At 40.8% G+C, this 22,755-nt stretch overlaps 1 protein-coding gene across 2 annotated transcripts; it reads left to right on the top strand.

Moving 5' to 3' along the window:
• The first annotated feature begins 3,569 nt into the window (after positions 1-3,569).
• Positions 3,570-22,338, top strand: LOC120995753 (regucalcin). 2 transcript variants are annotated; one of them, XM_040425154.1, is made up of 7 exons: positions 3,570-3,723; positions 8,712-8,878; positions 11,722-11,904; positions 14,712-14,927; positions 16,692-16,823; positions 20,539-20,693; positions 21,917-22,338. In XM_040425154.1, the coding sequence occupies exons 2-7, from the start codon at positions 8,716-8,718 to the stop codon at positions 21,965-21,967; spliced, it is 900 nt and encodes a 299-aa protein (XP_040281088.1). In that variant the 5' UTR covers positions 3,570-3,723; positions 8,712-8,715; the 3' UTR covers positions 21,968-22,338. The 2 variants fall into 2 exon arrangements, with proteins under 2 accessions (XP_040281088.1, XP_040281089.1); XM_040425155.1 differs by lacking the exon at positions 3,570-3,723 and adding an exon at positions 7,866-8,008 and having other exon boundaries at positions 8,711-8,878.
• Positions 22,339-22,755: the final 417 nt, after the last annotated feature.

Genomic DNA, 22,755 nt, shown 5'->3' on the forward strand with positions numbered 1-22,755 from the left:
TAGGCCAGTGATGACACATTCATCTGTCACGTGGCCTAGGAGCAGCTACGTTATGTGATAGTACGTCCTGAGAGTGGAGGCCCCAGATCTCTCTCCCTCTCAGGCATCTATCAATGCGCACTGCAAGAGACATAGCGGATTCCAGAGTCCCAGGATTCTCATGAAAGGCCAAGACTACGGAGAGCCGGATCGTTCCACTCCTAAACTCAGAGCAATAGATCTCAGCAGAACGCTCTCCCTGATGAAGTCCACGTAGCTTGGTCTCGGCCAGGGAGATCCGTGTTATCATAGATGAGACCCAGAGCTTTGAAAAATTCATCCACGACCGGAGAGACTGCAATCCGGTCAGCAGAGAAAAAGCCCATGACTGAGTGTCCCTGCCACCTGTCGCGGGAAAGTCCATAACACACCTATAACTCTTTTTAATATTTCTGTCTACAGCGCTGTGTGAGAGCTTGTTCTTTGCAGGGTGAGCAGTAGTTTTTATTGGTACCTTTTAGGGGTAGATATGACTTTTTCATCCCTATTTTCATAAATTCTTTTCGAGGAGGGTGAGGAGGCCAAAAACAGAAAATCAGCCATTTTTACTTTTATTTTCTTTCCAGGAAAATATTTTTATATTTTAATTGTTTGGACATTTTTTTTTGAGGCGATACCAATCATGTGTACATTTTTATTGTTTATTTTTATATGTAAAATTGGAAAAGAGGGCTGATTGGAATTTTTAATATGTTTGTGCTTTTTGCATTTTTTTTTATACCTTTTTTTAATTGTAATTTTTTTGTGTCCTTAGGGACAGCTTCTGATTTCTTGTTCCATAAATAGCAATAGAATACTATTACAGTCTATGGGACTTTCACAGGCTTCCTGTTAGGCCATGCCTTAGGCATGGCATTTCACGCAGCTCGCTAGGACAGTGCTGGGCTGTCATAACAACTGATAGGTGCCCCATGATTTCGACGCAGCGAAACAGCGACCTGCTAGCACAGCGACCTGCTAGCCAGAAACAATGTAGCCGCATAAGGACGAGCGATCGCAATAGCGATCCCTCGTCCTCATACTATGGAGGTGATCGCTTCATGTATATGCAGCGCTTCACCCCACTGAACGAGCAGCCACTTGGGAAGCAGTACTTCCTTCCCGACAATCTGCTGCTCATCGGCCCATCTAAATAAACCGAAAGCTGCAGAATTTTATGGTTTTGGTTTAAATATGGATTTTGACATGGAAACTTAAAAAATAACACCAAAGATTTTTTTAAAATATGTTAAACATAAGAACATAATTTAAACAATGTTAATTTCTGATCACACATCCCATTTAAAGTGTAACTGTCATTTTTTTTTTTTGTAGTGTGTAGGGGCAGTGATACTGAACATTTTTGTAATATACTTTAATTACTGAAATTGTATGTTTGTATTAGAAAAATATCTCTTAAATGGCCCATTTAGAGCCCTAACAACACTCCTCTGTCTTCTGTTTACATAACTGTGGAGACTTGCTAACACTGACTTTAGAGCTATTTTTCTAATAGAAATATACAATTTCAGTAAATAAAGTAAAAAAATAAATAAAAATTATGAATGACAGTTACACTTTAAGGCTGGGGTCACATCATATTTTTGTCTTCCGTTTAACGTATGCAAAAAACGTATACGTTAAATGACTGCCTCAGATGGATATCATACAGCAGCATAGAGTTCCATTACAAAAAAAAATGTATATGTTAATATATACTGTGTTTTTTGCTGAACTCCCCAGTAATGTATTATGTTTTTGCATCCTTTTTCCCCAATGTATACAGTACAGACCAAAGGTTTGGACACACCTTCTCATTCAAAGAGTTTTCTTTATTTTCATGACTATGAAAATTGTAGATTCACACTGAAGGCATCAAAACTATGAATTAACACATGTGGAATTATATACATTACAAACAAGTGTGAAACAACTGAAAATATGTCATATTCTAGGTTCTTCAAAGTATCCACCTTTTGCTTTGATTACTGCTTTGCACACTCTTGGCATTCTCTTGATGAGCTTCAAGAGGTAGTCCCCTGAAATGGTTTTCACTTCACAGGTGTGCCCTGTCAGGTTTAATAAGTGGGATTTCTTGCCTTATAAATGGGGTTGGGACCATCAGTGGCGTTGAGGAGAAGTCAGGTGGATACACAGCTGATAGTCCTACTGAATAGACTGTTAGAATTTGTATTATGGCAAGAAAAAAGCAGCTAAGTAAAGAAAAACGAGTGGCCATCATTACTTTAAGAAATGAAGGTCAGTCAGTCAGCCGAAAAATTGGGAAAACTTTGAAAGTAAGGGCTATTTGACCATGAAGGAGAGTGATGGGGTGCTGCGCCAGATGACCTGGCCTCCACAGTCACCGGACCTGAACCCAATCGAGATGGTTTGGGGTGAGCTGGACCGCAGAGTAAAGGCAAAAGGGCCAACAAGTGCTAAGCATCTCTGGGTACTCCTTCAAGACTGTTGGAAGACCATTTCAAGGGACTACCTCTTGAAGCTCATCAAGAGAATGCCAAGAGTGTGCAAAGCAGTATCAAAGCAAAAGGTGGCTATTTTGAAGAACCTAGAATATGACATATTTTCAGTTGTTTCACACTTGTTTGTTATGTATATAATTCCACATGTGTTAAGTCATAGTTTTGATGCCTTCATAGTCATGAAAATAAAGAAAACTCTATACACACACTGCTCCAAAAAATAAAGGGAACACAAAAATAACACATCCTAGATCTGAATTAATTAAATATTCTTCTGAAATACTTTGTTCTTTACATAGTTGAATGTGCTGACAACAAAATCACACAAAAATTAAAAAATGGAAATCAAATTTTTCAACCCATGGAGGTCTGGATTTGGAGTCACACTCAAAATTAAAGTGGAAAAACACACTACAGGCTGATCCAACTTTGATGTAATGTCCTTTAAAACAAGTCAAAATGAGGCTCAGTAGTGTGTGTGGCCTCCACGTGCCTGTATGACCTCCCTACAACGCCTGTGCATGCTCCTGATGAGGTGGCGGACGGTCTCCTGAGGGATCTCCTCCCAGACCTGGACTAAAGCTGGCTAAAGGTGGCTACTTTGAAGAACCTAGAATATGACATATTTTTAGTTGTTTCACACTTGTTTGTTATGTATATAATTCCACATGTGTTAATTCATAGTTTTGATGCCTTCATAGTCATGAAAGTAAAGAAAACTCTTTGAATGAGAAGGTGTGTCCAAACTTTTGGTCTGTACTGTATATTAAACATAAGACAAAAACCCAGCCTACGTTCTGCCAGCTGTCAATATCTCAGCCTGGTCATTATCCAGTGGGACAATCGTGTTTTTTTACCTCGTGGTTCAGGTTGTACAGCATGAGGGCACTATATATTTACTGCTGAATTTGACAATTTAATATTGATTACGTTTGCAGACCTGGTCTGTTAAGGCTCTGGTTACAGATTTGTGCTGGGCTAGTAAGAATGGACATCCTTGCTGATTTCCACTGTATTGAGAAAGTGCTGAAGAAGCCTAAGGTTTCCGCTTGATTACACAGAAGTATCTTGTTCATCAGAGTAAGCTTCAGTCTGTTAGCTGTATTTCAAAGGTGATTTAACTACAGGAGTTAAATATTAATAGGCTTCACATATATAAGACTGGAATTGTTACAGCCTGTTGCAGTCAAGCCACCGCAGTGACCCTGGGGCCCCCATATCAGTAGGTAAAATCTGATTTTGTATATTCATGACTTGCTCAAACAGCTGACAGCCCTGCTCTCTACATTTGGATGCTTTGTGGCCTGTCTATATATTAGTATTGTCAGTGATATGACAGCAGTTACAAATGATGATGGGTAATGGTCTATGTTGTCTGGTTTTCCAGAATATTACTTTGTATGTTCCAAGGCCACTTTTACACAGTCAGAGTTTGATCAGTGATTTCCATCAGTGATTGTGAGCCACAATCACTGATGGAGTCAACAAAGAGATAACATATAATGGAAAGATCTGCACCTGGTCTGTGTTTTTGACCCACACCTGGTTTTGTCTCACAATAACTGATCAAACACTGATTGGGTGAAAGCAGCCTAAGGGCTGTATTACACCAACCGGTTATCTGACAGATTTTCTGGCCAATCATTGCTCAGACGGCCGTTTATACACAAGCTATTGGTTCAGATTGGACAGATAATCTGTTGGTATAATACAGCCCTATTACACGGGCAGATTATTCTTAAAATGAGTGCTAACGAGCATTCATCTGGCAGTTAAATACTGCTGCCGATTACCTGAAGAACGAGCATATGCTCGTTCATCGGGTAATCAGGATCTTTTAACATGTTAAAAAAATCATGGTTTGCCAGCGGCATATCACGCCGTGTAATAGGCTCTCTGCTGCCGGCAAGCCATGAGACAGTATGGGGACGAGCGATGTATTAACGATCGCTCGTCCCTATACTGAGGAGGAGATTGCTTCCTGTAATAGCAGCGGTCTCCTCCTCTAGCGAGCAGGCTATTGACGGGAAGGAACGCTTCCCTCCTGACAATCGTCTGCTCCATATGCCCATGTAATAGGGCCATTAGGCTACATTGACACAACCATTTTAATGGACTTTTTTTTAACAGGTGCTTTCTAAAAGACAGTCCCTTTCAATTTTATGGGGCCGTCAGACTGTGAAATCAGCCAGTTTTTCATGGGCCGTTAAAAAAAAAATTGCCCCATAGACTTCAAGTAGTCCTAAAGATGATCGTGTGACGGCTGTTAATAAAACCGCCATCACACAGCCATTTTCGCATTCTTGTGAATGTAGCCTAACAGAAACACTAGTTGGTATGGCCTGTGCCTGTTTGTTTTCACAAAATGCGGACAAACCTCAATGCTAACTTTTGATCTCTTAGTGAAGGTTGACAGATGGCTTCAATTAACCATGTATTCAAAAAGGGAAGCACTAGGGAAGAGGACCTTGATATAAAATCAGTTGTGTCCATGATGACCTAAAAAATATTATCATAGATATAGAGGACATTAGAATACATTTCAATGTATGCATAGCACCACTAAACTCACTTCATTTTAGTTTCCTGCTGCTTATACAGCACCAATATATGCTGTGTACAGATTGTGGACACATCAGTGTCTTGAGTGGACACCATTATTTTAAGGGAACTTGTCACATTGACCATAATGTCTGAGCTACAGGCAGCATGTTATAGAGCAGGAGGAGCTGAGCAGATTGATATATAGTATCGTGGGAAAAGATTCAGTAAAACTTGTACTTCATTCATTTAAGTGCATGCTCATTCTGGGCTTTGATGTCAAGGAGGCGGTCCTATCAGTGATTGACAGCTCTCCCTGTATACAGAATCATAGAGGGCAGGCCATCAATCACTGATAGGACCGCCTCCTTGACATCAAAGCCCAGAATGAGCAAGGATATAAATGAATGAATTACTCAATCTTTTCCGACAATACTATATATCTATTTGCTCAGTTCCTCCTGCTTCATACCATGCCGCCTGCAGCTCAGACACCAAGCTAAATGTGACAGGTTCCCTTTAAGTCACTATCCAGGATAAATAGTCAGTTTCATATGAAGCCAGTTCATATCAGTACCTAAAAATTTAAGAAAACAAAAAAATAAACTTCACTCACCTCTTCTTTCCTCCAGCAATCCAGCGCATAAGCTCAATCGGTCCTTCCAGTCCATGATTACAAGCAGCCAGCATATGAGGGCTACAGAACTCACTTGCCCTATTACTGGTATCATGGCTCTGAGTTCGGAGAAGTGATGTCACCGATTGGCTGCAGCGGTCACATGCTTGTAATTGGAGGACTGCTGGAGCTTCTGTGCTGGATTGCTGGGGAAAATTAGAGGTGAGTAGGGCTTATTTTTTGTTTTCATAGATTTGCAGCTATTTATATCTATTTTCTCGCAAACTGGATAACCCATCGGTACAGTTAGGAGGTATTATCAGTGACTGTCAGCTATGCACCGATCTGCAAACAGTCGTTCCCAACAATCTGCTGGTGTGAATGTGCCATCAATCACTCGATGAACAAGCGAAACACACGTTCATCGGGTGATCCTGTTGTTTGTGCAGGCACCACCGATCATGGCTTCTGGGCAGCTGATCGCTGTTTAGACCACACGATCTGCTGCTCAGAAACCATGATTCTTTATGAGGAAGAGGAATTGCAATAGTGATCCCCTATCCTCATACAGTGAAGGAGATTGTTGCATGTAAATGTGTTCTCCTTCACTGAATGAGAAGTAGACTGTCTAGAAGGAACGCTTCCTTCCCGACAATTGGCCGCTACAGGAAGTAGAAAAAGGAGAGATATAAATGTATAAATTACTGGTTTTACTGATTCTTTTCTCACAAAAATATATATAAATCTGCCCTTCTCTATCCTCTCTATATGTGGAGAGGATATAACAAATCACAGCCATGTTTATAAGGCTAACACGCCATGTAACCAAATTCACTACAAATATGCTCAGAACTAAATACTGAACTACCTATCCCATGTATGATGTATAATTCAGCACTCAGTAAAGCCTAGAAGCTATAACAAAAAAAAAAATATATATATCAATTTTTGCATGATTTTGTCAGGAGATTTAACATAACAGATAGTAGGAAACTGCTCTTAGCAGTAGACCCCAAACCTACTAAGCCTCTTTGCTGTTGGACACAAGTCCGCCCCTGTAAGGACTTGCTTCATTCCATTGCTTTTATTTTTTTGTAAATCAGACTTTTTATCAAGACAACATTGGAAACTAAAAAACTTCTACTGTGTAAATGTAGCATCATTTCTAAAAGACCACTAGAAGAAAAAAGGTTAAAAAACAAACAAAGATGAACTCTGAAAGGGGGTTTAGGGTTGTTCAAAAGATAAAAGCTCTGACCTCCCAAGTGTCCCTCCTTTGGAAGGACAGACCCTACTTTTGACCCAAGTCCCCCTGTCCCTCTTTCCTCCATAAAAGTCCTTCTTTTTGATCTGAGGTATAGATTTGCATTACTACATTTACAATATTGATCCAGAAAGTGTTGGTCTGGTCCCTGTCTGTGAAGGAGAAAATGAAAAATATATAGTATAATGCCTACCTGATTATACCAGACACTACATTCCCAAATCTTATGTGTGTGTACACATTCCTAAGGTGGGGGGTGAAACTCACTTGGGTGAGGGGCTATAGATTAGAAGCAAGCACTGGTAATTAATAACAGATGTTGGCCAAGAAGAACATGAAGCAAGCACACATTATCCATGTATGGAGATCTCCAATAGGGTTGTAGAGACAGTTCAACCTATCCAATAAGGATAAGACAAGTATGTATGGTTTAGGGTGGTTATGTGTATAAGACGAGTGTGGGCCTCTCCCCCTTTGAGCATTTTCCTTTGTGCGATTGAAGCTGTTGATGCTCCTGTTTAGCCGCAATAAACCTTATTCTTCCGGAAGAATGCGTTTTCTGAGTGGTTTTCCACAACATCTGTATATTAGAGCCCGTCTTTATAGTATTTTATTATTTAATGCAATTTGAGTTGTAGAAATTTCTGTATTCTGATCATTTTTGCACTATTGTATAAAAGAAAACTATTAAAGTAGCAGGAAAAATTGATATTTTACAGAATGAACCATGTGTCCCTCTTTGACCGTAGTTGGGAGGTATGCCGAATGCACCTAACGTTTTCACATTGTGTGTAGTGAAGTGCTCCGTTGCTCCAGCAGGTGGCCTACTTGGGTAGCTGTTGGATCTTTTTTCTTTTTTTTTTCTCTTTGCAGCAAAAACAAATCCTTTGACCTCTCCCCGACAAGAGAGTTGCAGGAAATGTACTTTTAGAGGGGAACTAACCTCCTTTTGGTTGAAAGGATCATGTTTTTTCACTTTTCCTTCAAACTTTGCAAAAAAGCATCAAATTTCTTAGTAAAACAACACTTTTCAGATAAGGAACTATTATTCTTTTATGCTAGTTTGCAAAAGCAGCACAGAATCCTCCTGGTATGTTTTTAAGTCTTCTAATATATGTAGCATATAAATGTGTTTGCTCTAATTTTGAAGCTTTCTGAGTGTGCCCAGGATGTTTTAGTTTCTCATGTTCTTTAATAAATTGATTTTGTTAAAATGTGAACAGTGCAAGTATAATCCTATGTCTTCCATAGTTCCCAAGAAATGCTAAGTCAATTTAAAAACTGAAAATGCAATAAGTGTGACTAGGTGTACGGATACACTTAACAATCTTTACTCCAAATGTAGACAACTGTTTTTCAAAACATTAAAACCAAGCGGTTAGACACATGCCCCATTCTGCCACATGACCAGATGTGATTGGACTTCTCTTCCACCTAAGGCCTCATGCACATGACCGTATTTTAGATCTGAGTCTAATCCACTTTTTTTGCAGATCGCAAGTGGACCCATTCATTTTTATGGGTCCGCAAAAAGAATAGACAGCACATCCATATGTCTGGCTCACAAATTATAGAGCATGTCCTATTCTTGTCCTGTTTGTGGACAAGAATAGCCATTTCTATAAATGGGACTGAGAAAACAGATGGAAGGTATCTGTATTTTGCGGTTATGGTCGTGTGCATGAGGCCTAAGATAACTGTCTTCGATACATACTGTTAAATGTTATCAGTACCAATTAAGCTACATTTTACATTATCATTATTTCTCTCAATGTCTCCATTTCTATAGAACCATGTCTTCTATCAAGATTGAATGTGTTGTCACCGAGAGGTACCGGATTGGAGAGTCACCGGTCTGGGATGACAGGGAAGGCGTTCTAGTGTACGTCGATATTACAGGAAAGAAGGTCTGTCGCTGGAACCCCAATACAAACAAAATCCAGACTGTATTTCTAGGTAAATGTCACAGTAACGAAATTGGTCATTGTTTTTTTTTTTGTTTTTTTTTGAGAAGGCATTGAAAATGATTACCTACTTCGATACATTTTATGGACTGATGATATATTCGTAAAAGTGTAGTCTAGCTGTTCTCTGGGAACCAGCACCTCCGGGTATGCATGTCTCATTATCTGTAATCAGATGCAGTATGTGTGATATCATTTACTTTCCAACTGAATGTTGGTGCAGCTGTAAGAGTATGCCCCAGGGGATAGCCTAGTATATATAATAGGGAAGAGTTATCAAACTGGTGTAAAGTGGAACTGACTTAGGGCTCTTTCACACTTGCGTTGTTCTGTTCCGGCATAGAGTTCTGTCGTCGGGGCTCTATGCCGGAAGAATCCTGATCAGGATTATCCCCATGCATTCTGAATGGAGAGAAATCCGTTCAGGATGCATCAGGATGTCTTCAGTTCCGGAACGGAACGTTTTTTGGCCGGAGAAAATACCGCAGCATGCTGCGCTTTTTGCTCCGGTCAAAAATCCTGAACACTTGCCGCAAGGCCGGATCCGGAATTAATGCCCATTGAAAGGCATTAATCCGGATCCGGCCTTAAGCTAAACGTTGTTTTGGCGCATTACCGGATCTGACGTTTAGCTTTTTCTGAATGGTTACTATGGCTGCCAGGACGCTAAAGTCCTGTTTGCCATGGTAAAGTGTAGTGGGGAGCGGGGGAGCAGTATACTTACCGTCCGTGCGGCTCCCGGGGCGCTTCAGAGTGACGTCAGGGCGCCCCACGCGCATGGATGACGTGATCGCATTGGACACGTCATCCATGCGCATGGGGCGCTCTGACGTCATTCTGGAGTGCCCCGGGAGCCGCACGGACGGTAAGTATACTGCTCCCCCGCTCCCCACTACTACTATGGCAACCAGGACTTTAACAGCGTCCTGGGTGCCATAGTAACACTGAACGCATTTTGAAAACGGATCAGTCTTCAAATGCTTTCAGTTCACTTGCGGTGTTATGGATCCGGCAGGCACTTCCGGCAAATGGAGTACACGACGGATCCGGACAACGCAAGTGTGAAAGAGGCCTTAGTTGCCGATAGCAACCAATCAGATTCCATTCTTCATTTTTCACAGCTCCTTTGGAAAATGAAAGGTGGAATCTGATTGGCTACTATGGGCAACTAAGGCTACTTTCACACTAGCGTTCGGAGCGGGTCCGTCTGATGTTTCATCAGACGGATCCGCTCCTATAATGCAGACATTCGCATCCGTTCAGAACGGATCCGTCTGCATTATAACTTAGAAAATTTTCTAAGTGTGAAAGTAGCCTGAGCGGATCCGTTCAGACTTTACATTGAAAGTCAATGGGGGACGGATCCGCTTGAAGATTGAGCCATATGGTGTCATCTTCAAGCGGATCCGTCCCCATTGACTTCCATTGTAAGTCTGGACGGATCCGCTCGCCTCCGCACTGCCAGGCGGACACCCAAACGCTGCAAGCAGCGTTCAGGTGTCCGCTCACTGAGCGGAGCGGAGGCTGAGCGCTGGCAGGCGGATGCATTCTCAGTGGATCCGCCTCCATTGAGAATGCATCAGGGCTGGACGGCTGCGTTCAGGACCGCTCGTGAGCCCCTTCAAACGGAGCGCACGAGCGGACACCTGAACGCAGGTGTGAAAGTAGCCTAAGCCAATTCTACTTTACACCAGTTTGATACATTTCACCCAATGTTTTTAGTGGACTTGTTATATATGTCATGTTTTCATAATACCATGTTGTGCACTGTATTTTGTGTTGTATACAGTAAGATTTTTGTTTTTGGGTGGCACTTGTTCTGTATGACAATGGGAACTTTGGTCCTAGTGACCATTTTACAGGAGGCTTGTAATTCACAGGGCCATCTTTGGAACCCTGTAATGACGTCAGGAAAGAGCAAAGTCATGGGCATTCAATTGGATGGGGAAATAGAACTTCATAAATAGGACTAGATTGGTGCCAGAACGTGGTGGGGCTTACGTTCGGTGAGCAATCACATTAGCAGAAGTTGAGACCACTAGCAGAGGGTGTTGGGCTTGGCGAAGAGAGATAGGGTCAAGGAAGAAAGTAACATGGAGCTCGGGGCTGTGCAGAGCTAAGAAAAGACACGAACCTATAGAAAAGTGAAACTGCTCTAGACTGTGGAAGAAGTGAGTTCACAACTTGAAAGAAAATGGGGTCTGTCCAGCTGGTGAGGCATTATTGACTGGAAAGCTCTGAGAGATTATACATATGGTAGTTGTGGAGCTCCATCACCGCAAGTGTCCCATTAAGCCAAGATGGTTAGAAAAGGTGACTGCAGGAGGACTGATGGCCACACTTACCAGATCGTACAGTTCTGTTCCTTTGGGCATATCTCCTATTTTATGTCAATGTTTATTCCAGGACTGTACCCTGGAGAGACTTCTTATGAGAACAGGACTGTTCTTTGTTTGGCTTATACTGCTATACTTAAAGGCTATGCTTCAGCTTAGTTGTAACCATCAAGAATTGTATTTCTTGTGGTTAATAAAAAAAGAGAACTTTTTGGTTTACACCATCACCTCCATGTCTGTGGCATCCTGTATGGGTATTTAAAGATCATTCTCCATCATAACGCAGCCCCGTAAACTATGTATAGGCAACAGATAATTTTTGACTTTACTCATTTATGTTACCTCATCCCAGTACAGTCATGCAGAGTCCCAGTTACATTTTCTCTTAGCTACAACTAGGCTATATTGTCTTTTGTGTTTTATTTCCAACAAATAGAGGAAGCTGAATAGTGTTAACTTTATTTCATGAAAATGCCAATTTATTTTGTCTCCTCTATAGAAGAACCAGTCGGCTCTGTTGCCCTGCGAAAGTCCGGGGGCTATGTGATCGCCACAGGCACTACATTCTCAGCCCTGAATTGGTTAGACCTGTCAGTAACCCCCCTTGCTCGAGTTGATGAAGATAAGCATAACAATCGTTTCAATGATGGAAAAGTAGATCCAGAAGGGAGATTTTTTGCAGGTGCAGTAGCATTTCATTATCAATTTAAAGGGCTTATCTCTCCAAGACAACCATTTCTGAAAAAAGAATAAAAAAATAAAAAACACCCTGGTGATCCAATGTTCAACAACAGGTGATCCAATGTTCCAAACTTCTGGAAACCTTGGCAATCATGTGATATTGGCAATAGAAGCTTCCAGCTGTCTAATACATGGACTGGCCAAGGTTTTCAAAGGCAGGTTTACATGCGCCAACCAGAAAGCTGATTGTCGGGAAGGAAGCGTTCCTTCCTGACATTCAGTTGCTCGTTAGGTGAAGGAGACCACTGCATTTACATGCAGCAATCTCCTTCACATTATGAGGATGAGGGATCGCTATTGCGATAGCTCGTCCCCATACAGCTGCACTTTTTCTAGGCCACCGATTACTGTTTAGTCAGTACTATCTGCCGCCCAGATACGATAATTGGTGTGCCTGCACGAACGTCAGAATCACCCAATGAACGAGCGTTTTGCTCACTCATTGGGTGATTGGCAGCACATTTAGATGGGAAAATTGTCGGGAATGAGATTTCGTAGGAACATTTTTTCCCGATAATCTGCCTGACAATCGAACAGTGTGAATCCACTTTTAGGCCTAGTTCACGTCAGTGTTTTGGTCAGCGTTTGGTCACTGATTTCCATCACCGATTGTAGCCAAAACCAGGAGTAGAGCTCACACAGAGCTAAGGAATAATGGGAAGATTTGTTCCTGTTCTGTGTTTTTGAGCCACACCTGGTTTTGGTGGAAATCACTGAAAAAATACACTGATGTGTGAACTACAGGGTGGGCCATTTATATGGATACACCTTAATAAAATGGGAATGGTTGGTGATATTAACTTCCTGTTTGTGGCACATTAGTATATGTGAGGGGGAAAACTTTTCAAGATGGGTGGTGACCATGATGGCCATTTTGAAGTCGGCCATTTTGAATCCAACTTTAGTTTTTTCAATAGGAAGAGGGTCATGTGACACATCAAACTTTTTGGGAATTTCACAAGAAAAACAATGGTGTGCTTGGTTTTAACGTAACTTTATTCTTTCATGAGTTATTTACAAGTTTCTGACCACTTATAAAATGTGTTCAATGTGCTGCCCATTGTGTTGGATTGTCAATGCAACCCTCTTCTCCTACTCTTCACACACTGATAGCAACACCGCAGGAGAAATGCTAGCACAGGCTTCCAGTATCCGTAGTTTCAGGTGCTGCACATCTCGTATCTTCACAGCATAGACAATTGCCTTCAGATGACCCCAAAGATAGAGACCTTGGGGGCCATTCAACTGGCCCACGACGACCAATCCACTTTCCAGGAAACTGTTCATCTAGGAATGCTCGGACCTGACACCCATAATGTGATGGTGCACCATCTTGCTGGAAAAACTCAGGGAACATGCCAGCTAGATGAACAGTTTCCTGGAAAGTGGATTGGTCATCGTGGGCCAGTTGAATGGCCCCCAAGGTCTCCCGATCTGACCCCCTTAGACTTTTATCTTTGGGGTCATCTGAAGGCAATTGTCTATGCTGTGAAGATACAAGATGTGCAGCACCTGAAACTACGGATACTGGAAGCCTGTGCTAGCATTTCTCCTGCGGTGTTGCTATCAGTGTGTGAAGAGTGGGAGAAGAGGGTTGCATTGACAATCCAACACAATGGGCAGCACATTGAACACATTTTTTAAGTGGTCAGAAACTTGTAAATAACTCATGAAAGAATAAAGTTACGTTAAAACCAAGCACACCATTGTTTTTCACGTGAAATTCCCAATAAGTTTGATGTGTCAAATGACCCTCTTCCTATTGAAAAAACAAAAGTTGGATTCAAAATGGCCGACTTCAAAATGGCTGCCATGGTCACCAACCATCTTGAAAAGTTTCCCCCCTCACCTATACTAATGTGCCACAAACAGGAAGTTAATATCACCAACCATTCCCATTTTATTAAGGTGTATCCATATAAATGGCCCACCCTGTAGGCTTTACTTAGCTAAAAAAGTTAGATATATGGTAATTACTGTAATGCAGTTGTACTAATATCTCTGAATATTTCTAAAAAGTTTCTACTGAATAGAGCCTATCCCCTGGTACAACTTTTTATTCTGCCTACCTCACTCAATCTGTGCCATTCACTTGAGTAATCCAGTACTTTTCTCTGTTGCCCCCTTGTTCCCAAGTTATTGGGGGCAGTAGTTCTGGTGCCCTATATGCAGAGGCGCCCGTGTTCAGGCAACAGGCAGTCCCTGGCACTCCAGAGTGAGTGATCTTTCCTCCTCTGATGCTGTCTACACTGAGTGGACAGCAACAGAGCAGTGAGGATCACCTCCTTGGCTGAACACAGGCACCTTTGCATATCGGGCACCAGAACTACAGTACTGTCCTTGAATAGTGAATGGGTGGCAGAAATATAAAAAGGAGTTTAAGTGGTGGTGCTAATGAGGTAGGTAGGCAGATTTCAAAGTTTTACCAGGTGATGGGTCTTCTTTAATTCAAATACATAGAATAAGTTATTATTATTAATATTATTGTGTAGTTTTTTTCCATGCTGTTTTTGAAGCCAGGAGTGTAATCAAAAAGAGGATAAGTCACTATCTCGTTTATATGTGTCCTCAATTTATGATCCATTGCTGGCTGCACCAAAAACCCAGTCTAGAGGAAAATGCTACCATTTGTTTTCTAACCAGCCATTACAGAGTGAAATTGTTTTCTTCATTTAATATCACTGCATTTTTCTCGTTAAAAGCCACCCCTGAGTTTTGTGAAAGTTAACTTGCATTGTCTCTTCATAGGCACCATGTCTCAGGAAATCCGTCCTGCAGTTGTGGAGAGGAACCAGGGCTCATTATTCACTTTGTATGAGGATCACTCGGTGGTGAAGCACTTTGACATGGTGGATATCTCGAATGGTTTAGACTGGTCTTTAGATCACAAAACCATGTACTACATTGACAGCCTTTCATATACAGTTGATGCATTCGATTATGATGTGAAAACAGGAAAAACATGTAAGTAAGCACTATTTGTAGATTCTGTTAAATAAAACTTGTCAGCATATAATTTATGCAGTAAAACAGAAAATAAATACTTGTCCAGCTAAACATAGCTGTTCAACAGAATTGTGATTCACTATATCCATTTTGCATTGGCTCTCACATTCTCTGTACTATAGGCAAACTTTTTAGCTTGGAGCTACAGCTAGACTTTTGGTAGCACTTTTAATTCATTTTCATTTTTGAGCTACAGCTATACTCCAAACTGGAAATTGACTTGTATGCAATCTTGTGTACTGACTTGATAATCAGTGATGGCCAGTTCGCAGTGTTCAGAAATGAAATGCGGTCACCGGGAGCAGGCAGTTCCGAGAACAGCTGCCGGGGGCCTCCTTCGGGCTGTTCTCGGAACTGCCTGCTCCCGGTGACTGCATTTGATTTCAGACCGGCTTGCACATAGGCACAGGTAAGGACTTACCTGTGCATCGCCGGACTTGTGAGTTAAGGTGGCAGCTCGCATGTGTTCGCGGGCGAACACGGCGAACTGGTCGTCACTGTTGATAATCAAAATCAATCAAAAGTGCTACAAATGCTTGTATACAATGCAGTCCAGTAGTGGGATTCGCCACACCTGTACTTTCCAGGAGTCACCTGTATATTTAGTTTGTTTCAAGTACATGTGCAGCCTGGAAATTAGTGGAGATAAGCATGCAGATCGTACTGCCAGATCGCAGTGTATATAGACAGCCTTATAGCTCAGTAATGAGCACAGCAGCATCACAACCTTAATGAGGACTTTACACAAAAGCTTATATATACAGTATATATATATATATATAGAGAGATATATATATTGTGGGGATTCGCTCTGGTAGACAGGGTGTGCGGACGCAGTACAGAGGCAAATTACCAATTCTTAAATCAAACTTCCGTGTTTATTCACACACAAGCAAAACAAAACGGCCCTTTGCAGTCTGTGTTAGTTCACACCCAATGGAAAGTCCACATAGCAAAAATCACCTTGTTGGCAGGGGTCTGAAGACTTTACGAATGCACTGTATATATTCACAACAATATGTCACATTGTCATGGGTTATGCACATATACAAAGAACACATATGGGAAATTGGTAATCTTGGCAAAAACAAAAAGCCTCCATGCCTCTAAATGACGCACTTTAAAGCAACCTTGTACAGTAAACTTTCCTAACATCCTATTTAGATTAAAGAAGCTGTCTGAGATTTTTAAATGGATGGCCTATCCTCAAGATAGTTTATAAATATCTGATCAGTGGGGGTCCGACTCCTGGCGCCCTCGCTGATCAGCTGTTTGAAGAGGCCGCAGCGCTCCAGTGAGTACAGCATCATACTATATATAGCGGCTGTGTTTTGTATTGCAGGTCAGACCAATTTACTTGAATAAGACTGAGTAGTGCACATGACGCCACTAGCCTAGGAACTGGCAGCAGCACACAATGGAGGATAGGCCATCAAAATCTCAAACAACCCGTTTAACTGGTTGTACAGTGATACATATATATCAGCAGAAACTTACAGCATGCATTGTTAAAAACAGGTCAAGTCATGGGCAGCTGGCTAGCTGAGATGCACAGTTTCTTTGGCTCTGGACCAGACTCTTTTACTTACTTGGCTGTCTATTGAATAATGTATACAATTAACAATATTTTAATTTGGCTCACGATAAGTTAAAGGTACAATTAGGTCTTCTTTTGCATTTGCGCTAGCCAGTGTAAATTACAAAATCAGCTTCTCTCCACAGCCAACCGCCGCCATGTCTACAAGTTGCAGCAGGATGAAGGAATTCCTGACGGCATGTGCATAGACGCAGAAGGGAAACTTTGGGTCGCTTGCTATAATGGAGGAAGGGTGATCCGTATTGATCCTCAGGCTGGTAGGATATATACACACATTAGTTTTGTTTTCTTAGAAGTATATTTTCATTGGATGATGTACTTATTGTGCATGTATACAGTATACTAACAATGGCCACAAAAGATAAAGGTGATGTCTAATCTGCATAATAATTGGCAAGAGGAATGTGATATTTCCATAATGTATCTATGTGGTGATATCAGAGCACTGATTATGAGATGATGCCTTCATTGTTCTTGTCTTACTACCTCTGAGAACATGTAGGATGTTGAAGGAAATCTGTCACCAGGATAATCACTATTGAAGTAAAGCCATGGCCTAATAGCACTTAGTACCTTATTTCCAGATGTGACTTTGTTTTAGCAATAGAGGTTTTTTATCCTCTGAAAATCCAGTTTATTTGGTATGCAAATGAGCCAGTAGGGTGCCCAGAAGGGTGCATTCTTGCAGGAAGGAGCCCAGGCAAGCCTCCTGCCACAATGTGCCCACCCACCCCTCCCTCATCACATTGAAGCCATAATTCTGCCCCCTTTCCCCTGCTCCCAACATAAGGGCGGGCTTAGGCACTGGCAGGAGGTGTGTCTGGGCTCCTTCCGGCAAGAGTGACGCCCCTCTGGGCACCTTACTGGCTCATTTGCATACCAAATAAACTGGATTTTCAGAAGATAGAAAACATCTATTGCTGAAATAAAGGCACATCTGGAAATAAGGTACTAAGTGTTATTAGGCCATGGCTTTACTTCAATAGTGATTATCCTGGGGACAGATTTCCTTTAAATCACAGATATGCACTCACTAACACGGCCTCTTTCACACAACCATATCTGCAATCCGTATATGGCGTGTATCCGGAATCCGCAGCTAATGTTAATGAATAGGGCTATTTACATGGGCCTATAGTTTCCGGGCTCTGTTTTCGGACCCTTTTTGAATATTGGCACCGCATTTGCTATGCGCCAATCCTGTGGAACACTCCCTGACAGTAAAGAGTCCTTAAATATCAGAAATAAGGGTCTGGCTATGACATTACTTAATTCTCTTAGGATACGGGGGTGTATGCCATCCGGTCCGGGTGATTTGTCTATTTTAATCTTTTTAAGACGCCGCTGTACTTCTTCCTGGGTCAGACAGGACACTTTTAATGGGGAATTTACTTTTACATTCTGCATTTCATCTGACAGTTTATTTTCCTCAGTGAATACAGTGGAGAAAAAAATATTTAATAGGTTTGCTTTCCCCTCATCGCTCTCTGCAACTCCCCCCTCATTACTCTGTAGAGGGCTGACACCTTCAGATTTATACTTTTTACCATTTATATAACTGAAGAACATTTTAGGGTTAGTTTTGCTCTCTTTGGCAATTAATCTCCTGGTCTCTAGTTTGGCTGCTTTTATTTGTTTTTTACATATTCAATTTTTTTCCTTATAGTTTTTCAGTGCTTCCTCACTACCCTCCTGTTTTTGTGATTTAAATGCTTTCTTTTTGTCATTTATTGCTTTCTTTACAGTTCTATTTATCCTTAACCTTTTATTCCCATAAGGTATGTACCTCTCACAAATAGATTTTAGGATGCTTTTAAAAATATCCCATTTTGTGGCTGTATTTTTATTTTTGAGGACTTTGTCCCAGTTAGTTAGGCCTATGGCCTCTCTTAGTTGGCTAAATTTAGCTTTTTTGAAGTTTAGTATTTTTGTTCCTCCCTGAAGAAACACTCCTTTGAATGATAATTGGAAGGTTATTACTTTATGGTCACTATTTTCCAGGTGGCCCCCAACCTGCACATCTGTTGTTAAGGTTGACCATGGCTTCATGAGGGATTGGTCATGTCAAACTAATTTAATCCGTTTCTATGAGGAGGTAAGTTCTAGACTTGACAGCAGCGAATCAATGGATGTCGTATATCTGGACTTCTCCAAAGCATTTGACACTGTACCACATAAAAGGTTAGTATATAAAATGAGAATGCTCGGACTGGGAGAAAACGTCTGTAAGTGGGTAAGTAACTGGCTGAGGGATAGAAAACAGAGGGTGGTTATTAATGGTACACACTCAGAGTGAGTCACTGTCCCTAGTGGAGTACCTCAGGGGTCAGTATTGGGCCCTATCCTCTTCAATATATTTATTAATGATCTTGTAGAAGTCTTGCACAGTAAAATATAAATTTTTGCAGATGACACTAAACTGTGTAAAGTAATTGACACGGAAAAGGACCGTATACTGCTACAGATGGATCTAGATAGATTGGAGGCTTGGGCAGAGAAGTGGCAGATGAGGTTCAACACTGACAAATGTAAGGTTATGCACATGGGTAGGAATAATGCAAGTCATCCATACATACTAAATGGTAAAACACTCGGTAACACTGACATGGAAAAGGACCTAGGAATTTTAGTGAACAGCAAACTAAGCTGTAAAAACCAGTGTCAGCTGCTGCCAAGGCCAAGAAGATAATGGGGGTATCAAAAGGGGCCTAGATACCCGTGATGAGAACATAGTTCTACCACTTTACAAATCGCTAGTCAGACCACACATGGAGTACTGTGTACAGTTCTGGTCTCCTGTGAACAAGGCAGACAAAGCAGAGCTGAAGAGGGTTCAGAGGAGGGCAACTAAAGCAATAAATGGAATGGGGCAACTACAGTACCCTGAAAGATTATCAAAATTAGGGTTATTCACTTTAGAAAAAAAGACGACTGAGGGGAGATTTAATTTATTTTAATTTAATATATCAGGGGTCAGTACAGAGATCTCTCCCATAATCTATTTATCCCCAGGACTGTGACTGTGACGAGGGGACATCCTCTGCGTCTGGAGGAAAGAAGGTTTGTACACAAACATAGAAAAGGATTCTTTATGGTAAGAGCAGTGAGACTATGGAACTCTCTGCCTGAGGAGGTGGTGATGGTGAGTACAATAAAGGAATTCAAGAGGGGTCTGGATGTATTTCTGGAGTGTAATAATATTACAGGCTATAGCTACTAGAGAGGGGTCGTTGATCCAGGGAGTTATTCTGATTGCCTGATTGGAGTCGGGAAGGAATTTTTTCCCCTTAAGTGGGGAAAATTGGCTTCTACCTCACAGTTTTTTTTTTTTGCCTTCCTCTGGATCAACTTGCAGGCCGAACTGGATGGACAAATGTTTTTTTCCGGACTTATATACTATGTTACTATGTTGTTTTTTTTGTCAGTATTTGAAATCCACAGCATGTCCTAGTTTTTTGCGTATTTGCTTTCAAATACGTCCATTATAGTCTATGGGAGTGCATAAAAAATGCAGAATGAAAAGAAGGAATACGCATGGAAATCTGAATCAATTACTGAAGCAATACTGATGACAATCTTGATGATATATCATCTGGAATCTGTGTATTCCGTAGCCAGAACACTGATGGATTTCAATACATTTGTGTGAAAGAGGCCAAAGGAAACTGGGTGCATTGAATTCATAAAAAAAAGTTCTCCAACTCGAAGCAGCCTGTGCCACGAGCTACAACCAGTTGTTCATTATTGTTGACTGGAACATTGCTCAAACAAGTACAATTGATCTAGCAGTTGCATATGTGATGTCAGATTATTTATAAAATCCAGCCAAATGTACAGCATAAATGAATGGCAATTAATGTGCAAAGTCAATGCATTTCACCAATTTTAGCTGGTCTTGTATTGGCCTAATGCTCTGGTTGTTCTGGTTGTAATATTGGGTATACTGGGTGTAAAGCTACTTATTTGTTATAGGGAAGGTGATCCAGACTGTGAAGCTACCCGTGGATAAGACAACTTCTTGTGCTTTTGGAGGAAAGGATTATTCAGAAATGTATGTCACGTCAGCTTGTGATGGTATGGATGAAGAGTGGACTGCCCGGCAGCCCCAGTCTGGGGGAATCTACAAGGTAATTTATTGCTTCTCCATACTTGGTTCAGTTCAGTCTCAATACACATCGGATCTCATGTATCCAAACTGTGACCGTCCATCTTATCGCCCATTGGAAGTAATCAATTCAGCTGTGATATTCTAAACTGTACTGGAAAAATGGCTTTTACGAGCCACAATGGCTATTTGATGTATAATTCTACCTGTTTCCATTGCAAAACAAGAACAGAAAGATTGTATTTGTGTCTTTTCTTCTTTAGCTTTTGTATATTTATATATATATATATATATATATATATATACACACTGTATATAGTCTACTATGCCAAGGAAGCCATTGATCTCACTTACTACTTCAAGACATGGTTTATGTATCATGCTCATAGGCTACATTCACACAACAGTGAAAAATGTCCACGTGATGGTCTCATTAAAAAAATTTTTAACGTCCGTCACATGGCCGTTTTAAGAACAATTGTAGTGTACGGGATTATTCACATGGCCATTTTTTTTTTTACAGCCCATAAATAATAGCTGTGAAAAAAATAGGACATTTCCTATTTTGTGTGTTTTCACAGACTGACAGCTCCTATACAATTGAAGGAGCCCATTTTTAATGGCAGTTTCTCAGAAAGGCATCAGTGAAAAAAACTGCCGTTAAAAACTGACCATTTTGTTGTTTTTTAACTGCCAATTTTATCACTGTTGTGTGAATGTAGCCTTAACCTTTTTTGGTCAGAATTCCAGTATTTTTGTGTTTGTGTTTCGCGGTCCACAAATCCCAGTTCTGCAAAACATGGATGCTGCCATTTACTTTTTCACTTCAATAGAAATGTCCTATCCTTGTCTGCAATTCGGACAAGAATAGGACATGTTCTATCTTTTTTTTTGGGGGAGGTTGTGGACCGGACGTGCAGCCACATTGAAATGAATAGGTCTGCATCCAATACGCAAAAAATTTGAATTGGATGTGGACCAAATATACGGTTGTGTGCATGAGCCCTTAAACAGACACCCGGAGGGATACCTCAGGGACCTCATTTTAATTCAGTGGGTTTCAATTTAAATGGATCCTTTATAGTTGTCGTGGCTCCATTAAGGATGGTGGTGTGGCCAAAATGTGAACAAGCCATATACCAATATACTTTTTCAGAGGAAGAAGATAATTTCGGATATTTTTAGGCTACTGTTATTGTTTTTATATAATGAAATGTATTGAATGTCATTTGTACTGTTTTATAGATTACTGGACTTGGTGTAAAAGGGATAGCAGCAACTCCATTTGCCGGTTAAACTTTTTATTGCCATTTCTCCTGCGAGAATAATTTAGTGGCTAAACCCTGAAGTGAAACGAAAGCAATGTTTTACCGTTTGTATTGCAATGTGTCACTGAATTGCTAGATTAATAATCCTTTTATAGACCAGGATTAATCACTAGTGTGTGTGCATTTTATACCATAATCTCATATGCATTGGACTGAAAACTAAAGTATTAAAGGGTCATCATTGCATTTTTCATAAATGCCTAGTTTACACTGTTTAATTTTATACTGTACTGAAACAGGGTTCTTGTCTGTTTCTTTAAGAACATTATGTGCACAGATTTGTTAATGCTGTATTCCACCTATGTTAATACTATTAATAAATAGTAAATATGAAGATAACTGGTAGACGTTATATTTATTTATTTTATTTGCACTGGTTTTCCATAACTGCCCAAATGTAAGCATCTTAATATTGAAATGGCTTGCTTTGAAGATCATTGTCTAATAACATAGTTGGAGAGCCTCCAGACAGGATAATTGTTCCGTGTTGCAAGCAGGGGTGTAACCAGAATTCATAGAGCTCCATAGACAAGTCAGGAGAAGTTTCCTGGCGATAAATAGATTTCACCTACAAAATACAGAAAACTGATTAGTGTATATTTCAAAATATGACAGATACTCTCATATGACTAAAAGGATAGTGTCTAAGTGCTGGAGTGTGTTCCAACATGATGAGAAATATGAAGGGTTGTTGGGGATGATCCTTTATTTGCACACAAGAAGGGGTTGTCACCGAATAATATGCTAATTAGGAGT

Source organism: Bufo bufo, chromosome 3, assembly GCF_905171765.1.
Source record: "Bufo bufo chromosome 3, aBufBuf1.1, whole genome shotgun sequence".
Classification (NCBI taxonomy): Eukaryota; Metazoa; Chordata; class Amphibia; order Anura; family Bufonidae; genus Bufo; species Bufo bufo.

What these genes read in the sequence shown, in the direction of transcription:
- LOC120995753 (XM_040425154.1), top strand. Translation starts at nt 8,716, where the DNA reads ATGTCTTCTATCAAGATTGAATGTGTTGTCACCGAGAGGTACCGGATT. An exon ending in AATCCAGACTGTATTTCTAG is followed by an intron (nt 8,879 to 11,721) that starts GTAAATGTCACA and finishes TCTCCTCTATAG; the next exon opens with AAGAACCAGTCGGCTCTGTT. An exon ending in CCGTATTGATCCTCAGGCTG is followed by an intron (nt 16,824 to 20,538) that starts GTAGGATATATA and finishes TATTTGTTATAG; the next exon opens with GGAAGGTGATCCAGACTGTG.